Source organism: Cyprinus carpio, chromosome B10 (assembly GCF_018340385.1).
Source record: "Cyprinus carpio isolate SPL01 chromosome B10, ASM1834038v1, whole genome shotgun sequence".
In the NCBI taxonomy this organism is placed as follows: Eukaryota; Metazoa; Chordata; class Actinopteri; order Cypriniformes; family Cyprinidae; genus Cyprinus; species Cyprinus carpio.
Window position 1 is genome coordinate 6190414 of NC_056606.1, and position 5880 is coordinate 6196293.

At 41.1% G+C, this 5880-nt stretch overlaps 1 protein-coding gene across 1 annotated transcript; it reads left to right on the plus strand.

The window, feature by feature from the left end:
- The first annotated feature begins 1785 nt into the window (after window positions 1-1785).
- Window positions 1786-5331, plus strand: nrarpa (NOTCH regulated ankyrin repeat protein a). The gene is made up of 2 exons (XM_042732244.1): window positions 1786-1946; window positions 2033-5331. Exon 2 carries the CDS (start codon window positions 2434-2436, stop codon window positions 2770-2772), a length of 339 nt encoding a protein of 112 aa, XP_042588178.1. The 5' UTR covers window positions 1786-1946; window positions 2033-2433; the 3' UTR covers window positions 2773-5331.
- Window positions 5332-5880: the final 549 nt, after the last annotated feature.

A 5880-nucleotide genomic window follows, 5' to 3' on the forward strand; every position in this document is an offset into this window, starting at 1 on the left:
TACCTGCATTGTGATACATAGGCACATTAATTTTACTTTCTTAATTTTACATATATTTATTGTGGAAAGGGCAATGAAATAGGTGAACATCTTTGTTTGAAGTTAACATTGTAATTTTGATTTCACACAATTTTACATTCATAGTTCTTGCAGACCCTTGGGCTATATATCCTGACACAATTTTATTTATTACATTTAATTTGACAGCAAGTGATTATCTGAAGTGTCAAAGTAATTCTGAGTACTTTTGCCAGAGGTTAACCAAACCAGTTAAGCAGAGATATTTCATCGTTTAATATGTAGAATAATACAATAATACAGGTAGTTGTGAATGTATCATTTCACTCAGAAACCTGTTTAGATCGGACTGTCTAAAATACTGCGGAAATAAAATGATGACAATGATATAACAAACGAAAAATTGGTTGCTGTTGAATGTGGTGAATAGGATAAATGGCTCTAGTCTCAGGTATTTGTCAATTTAAATGCCAAATTATATTTTAAATAGTGTATTCTGATTCCAGAATCAGTTTTAAGAGCTTTTCAACGCGTCCGGGGCCATATGCAAAAGTCACTTCACTGCCCCAAAAAAGTACGTGCAGTTTATAACGTGCGAAGCGGTTATTGCTAGTATAAAGTGAGAAAAAAAACAGTTTGGAAGATCAAATGTTTGAGGCGTCTGTACAGTATACAGCGTGTGTGTGTGGCTTTCCACGCCAAACTGCGGCGTGTGAGGAAAGGCGAGTGCGCTGCGCAGAAATTGCATTCGTCCGGTTCCCACGGTGCAGCTGCTATGCGTGTCACTCCGCTTCCTGCCTCGCGCATGCGCAGAGCCAGCTTTGACTGATTGACGCCTGGCGCGACGCACGGCTCTGTTGACGCGCTCAGGAAGTCGCACAGGCTTTGTTATTGCCTTAAAACAGCTGGAATGGCTGCTTCACAAGTCCTAAAGTGTATAGTGGTTCAGAGAAAGGTGTTTCGTGTAACTTTTCGCAACGTCAATAAAGAAGTCATTGCCATTTGGTGTAGACAGGTAGGAAATCGAACTGTGACATTCATTGGACAATCTGCAAATAAATGAATAAAAAAGAAATAATAATAAAAATATATTATTAACAGATATTTTCCTCTACAGTGGGAACTGGACTTAGAGATAAGATCCCAAACTGCTTGCTGATTCGTTTATGATGGCAAAATAGCAAGTATATTTGTGACCCTGGACCACAAAACCAGTTATAAATTTGTAGCAACAGCCAACAATACATTGTATGGGTCAAAATTGTCGATATTTTAGCCAAAAATCATTAGGATATGTAAAGATCATGTTCCATGAAGATATTTTGTAAATGTCCTACCGTAAATATATTCAAACTTCATTGTTGAATAGTAATGTGCATTGCTAGAACTTCGTTTGAACAACTTTAAATGCGATTTTCTCAATATTTCTATATTTATTTATTTTTTTGGCACCCTCAGATTCCAGATTCCTTATTTATTCTTATATATCAGATTTATGTGTAACAAAATGTTGATCAGGTTCTAAATAAAAACCCAACCCAAGCATTATCTTATGTCCATCTTTCATGTTTTTGTTTATATAATTTTTTCCTCGAATTTATTCCATTTGGTTCGCCGAAGAGCATATTAACATCATAACGCAGTCGGTTTATTACTGTGGGATGTTTAGCCACTGGGCCACGCCATACCCCCCCCCCCAACGCTTGGACACGCCCCCAAGCCGACTCTGCAGCCAATCAGCGTCGCCCAGTCCTCCCATTCCACAATACTTGGTTCTATGCAGACGTATTGTTATGCAAACTAGTTCGTCTAAAATATCCCCCTGGCAACGCAGCTCTGGGCAGAGAATCACCGGGACCGCGCGACGGACAAACAACAGCGGCCAAGCGGCAGTTTTTGAGTCACTTCTTCCCGTCCAAACGTCAAGAGTAAGTACATCTTCACCCGTTAACGTTAAGAAGCCGCTACTCGACAGCGTGAAATAGTGGATTTAACAGTTTCTCTGTTTTTTCAGTTACCCCTTGCCACATAAAGCACCGCGGGACGCGAGAGACACATTTCCTGAGGTAAACTAGCGTTACCTCAGACGTCTCTAAAAGCTAACGGCCCTCGATGCGCTTAATCGGAGATACACGCCTGCTTTCCCACACTTAATAACTCCATATTCTGCCATAACCTGGTGCTGCTACTGAGAGACACTCACACACACGGAGAATTACACTTTTGTGGATGATTGTACTTTCTCGCTAGGTCTTTGGATATATAGCCACCGACTGCATTTGCACACCAAGTGTGTCGTTTACTTGTCCTTTTTGGGATATACGCTCGTTTTATTTCTAGTCTCACTCGTCTAAGCTGGTTTTAGTCCAGTCAAGCCGCGACTATCCCAGTACTATAAAGGCTGCGGAGAGCATCATGAGCCAGGCGGATATATCGACGTGCTCGGCGCCGCAGAGAGTCTTCCAGGAGGCGGTGAAGAAAGGCAACACGAAGGAGCTCCATTCGCTGCTGCAGAATATGACCAACTGCGAGTTTAACGTTAATTCGTTTGGCCCCGAGGGACAGACAGCGCTGCATCAGTCGGTGATCGACGGGAATCTGGAGCTCGTTAAACTGCTGGTGAAGTTCGGAGCCGATATACGGCTGGCGAACCGGGAGGGCTGGAGCGCGTTGCACATCGCCGCTTTCGGAGGACACCAAGACATCGTGTTATACCTCATCACCAAGGCCAAGTACTCCTCCGGCGCGCGGTGATCCGCTAGAAGCACGCGTTTCATTCTAGCGTTGTGATCTGCCAAGCTCGAGTTCCCTTGTACCTTAAAACCAAATGAGGGCTGTAGCCTTTTTCTTTCCCGTGTCAGATCTGGCGATGAGAGGAACTGAAACGCATGCTGTTGGGGATGTGCGTTGGTACTATAGCTTTTTATCGAATGTGTAAGTCATCAGATCTGGACTGTGTGGCTTTACCAGGGCTTGACCTGTTGACCTGTCCGCCTGGAGAAATCGAGATAGCACTTGATGCTGTGGCTGAATGCTGGAATAGTTGCAAGAGGTGTGTGAAGGCCATCCTCTGTTTTGGCTAAACACTCTTTTAACACGAACCATAAGTCGTTTCATCAATCAAATCGTGTGGCATTGGTGACCAGTGCTGAAATATGTCCTCGAAATAACAAGTGACTCATTCCTAAGTACTGTACACATAGCTTTACTGTGTTTTTTCTCTGTACAAGTAGTCTATTGCGCTCTGCCTTCACCTAGCAGACGGCTTCCACACAGCTTTCAGGCCAGTGCAACCCATGTCTATGGTTAACATGTTACTAAAAACCGCTGCTTTCGCCTTTTTTGTATCAAAACATCAGGAAAGTCGCCTTTGGGACACACTTTATAATCTTCTTTCAGTATTTTGAATTAACACCCTGGTCATCACTGTGAATACAGGCTGGGTTTGTCTTTTTATTTATGAAGGTACATTGAGATAATGCATTTAAATTATGTTGTGGTTATTTTTAAGACTATAGCCTAAGTGTAAAAGTATGTAGGGTGACCTAAAGCTGCTTCGGACTCGTTACAGGCTAAACTGTCCCGTGTGGAGATTCCGCGCCACGGCCCCCCACGTGCACACCTTTTTTTCCCGGGAAAAATGCATCCCCTTCTACTTTTTATCCTGGTTCTCTGCATCAGCTACCTCGACTTGAAAGTATTCGAATATCATGTGCTCTCTTTCTCAAGCCTTCTCCTTAACTGTGCTCAGTTACCCACTAGTGCTCGTTTTCTGGTCAACAGAATCAGTAGGCTCTGTCCGGGTCGTTTTACTTGATGTTTTCTTACTGTCATCCTCGTTTTTTGTTTTACAATCTTCACTCGGGACAATTTATCTCCTTGAACCAAAATTAAGATCCATTGGTTATTCAAAAAAAAAACATTTTTTTTTTCTTTCGCCAAGCGTGGTTGAGACATTATATATGTAGGTTTTATTTCAGCCGATTGCTTCATTTTTGCATTGTCATTTTTGGTTTCTGTTGTAGTTACAAAAAGTGAAATGCATTGCATGACTATTAAAATGCAGGGAGTTTTGTTGCACATAAATGTGGAGCCTTTTACGCCCCCTAGTGCCTGGTCGGGTAACTGCAGGAGCTGAGGCTTACCAATAGTTACTACTGAGCAGGACTACATGAACATTGAGAAGAAGACTATGACTTCTGTTGCAGGAAACATCGACAGATTTGTTCAAAAAAGACTGCCTGCCACCTTTAAGAGTCATGGCACCTGATGTTTGTTTCAATGCTGCTTTTATGTAATTTTTTTTTCTTGATACAATGGCCAACAGTGAGTGAATGAGGACAAGTATCAGTTAGATATATAATTTTTTTTGTCGTTGTTTTTGCAAGAAGCCCCATGCAGTTGTGTGAGCGTGTGTGATTGCACTCGTGTCTTGCCACAGTCCAGTGGCGTTGCTGATGTTTCCAGCCCCCCGTCGCTCAACCTGGTTAACCAACTGGGAACTCCTCGTACCTGGAGATGCAACCGATGTGATTCTCACGATCATCTATTCGATTGGTATAGGCAGAACAAATATGCATCGCTTGTCTTAAACTTGATATTTTTACTCTTGTTGAAAATATTGCACTGATGACTGTTGTTAATTCGTTGGCTTCAGGTCAACATTTTATTTTTTCTAAATAGAAAAAAGGAACACAACATAATACTATTGTATAAAAAAAAAAAGCTCCAGGTTATATTGTCTCTGTTTGTGCGTTACATTGTATAACATTACGTTTGCAAAGATGTTTGTATCTCTGTGATCGGGTGTATGTGTATACATATATAGTATATATATATGGATATATAGACTCTGATATCTCAGAGCACTTTCTTATTTGAAGTGCTCTCCTCCTGATGTTAATAAAGGGGAATAATACTTGTGATGGTAAGATCATTGTAACAAAAATAAATTGCACGATGTATAGTTGTTTTACCCCACCATTTGTCATAACATTTATGACATGGGGGTTAAATGACTGGATAGGTGTATATGAATGAGTAAAAGTGCTGTTGTATTTTTTTTCTTTTCTTTTGTTTTTGTGGACCAAGTTATTTTTCATCTTGTGTCTCCAGCGAGTGATGCGAATGTTCTTTTGTGTTGACTTCAGCTTTTCTTTTTCTTTTTTTGTGTTTGTGTGTGCGTTTTATTTTGTTTGTAATTTTTTGAACATTTGTAACACTGTGATTCATGTGTGGTGAGAATATGAGTGCTGTAATATTTTTATGTATGTGTGTGTGTTCAAGCCAGTAAAGAAATAATTAAACCTTCAATGTGTGGCTGTGAACGTTTCTTTCTATCCCAGAGGAAGAATTTGGGCCTCCTCTCTGGGCCAACCTGACCCCAGTTTCCATTCTCTCCTTTTTGTCATTCATTTGGCCTAGTCCTTTCATATGCTGGATAAAGGAGTGCAGGGGGTTGTGGGTAATTTTGTTTTAAAGACAGATCCCCTCCCTGTGTGTTTGTGTGGGTTTTATGTTACAACTCTGTGCATGGAGCAGCTCTCTGCCCTTCTGTTCTGAGGGAGACTCGAAGCATTTCTTCATTTAAAAAAACACATCCGAGCACTTTATTCCTCATCTTCTCATTCCATTCCACCTCAGTTTCTATTGGATGCCAGCTCTGAAACATTGGCAGATATACATGAGAAATCAAGTCACATTTGCTTTCATGAAACAAGAGTTCATGAAACAAGAAACAAGAGTACCTCGGTGAAAATTCGGTACTGCATTTCAGTTCCTGCTCTGATTTATTGGTGGAATGTCCAGAGTGTTCGTTCTTAAATTTCACAAATGAGCCAAAAACTTTGTCCGACATTGTCC

Excerpts from the sequence above, each read along its gene's own strand:
- nrarpa (XM_042732244.1), top strand. The coding sequence starts at position 2,434 with ATGAGCCAGGCGGATATATCGACGTGCTCGGCGCCGCAGAGAGTCTTC.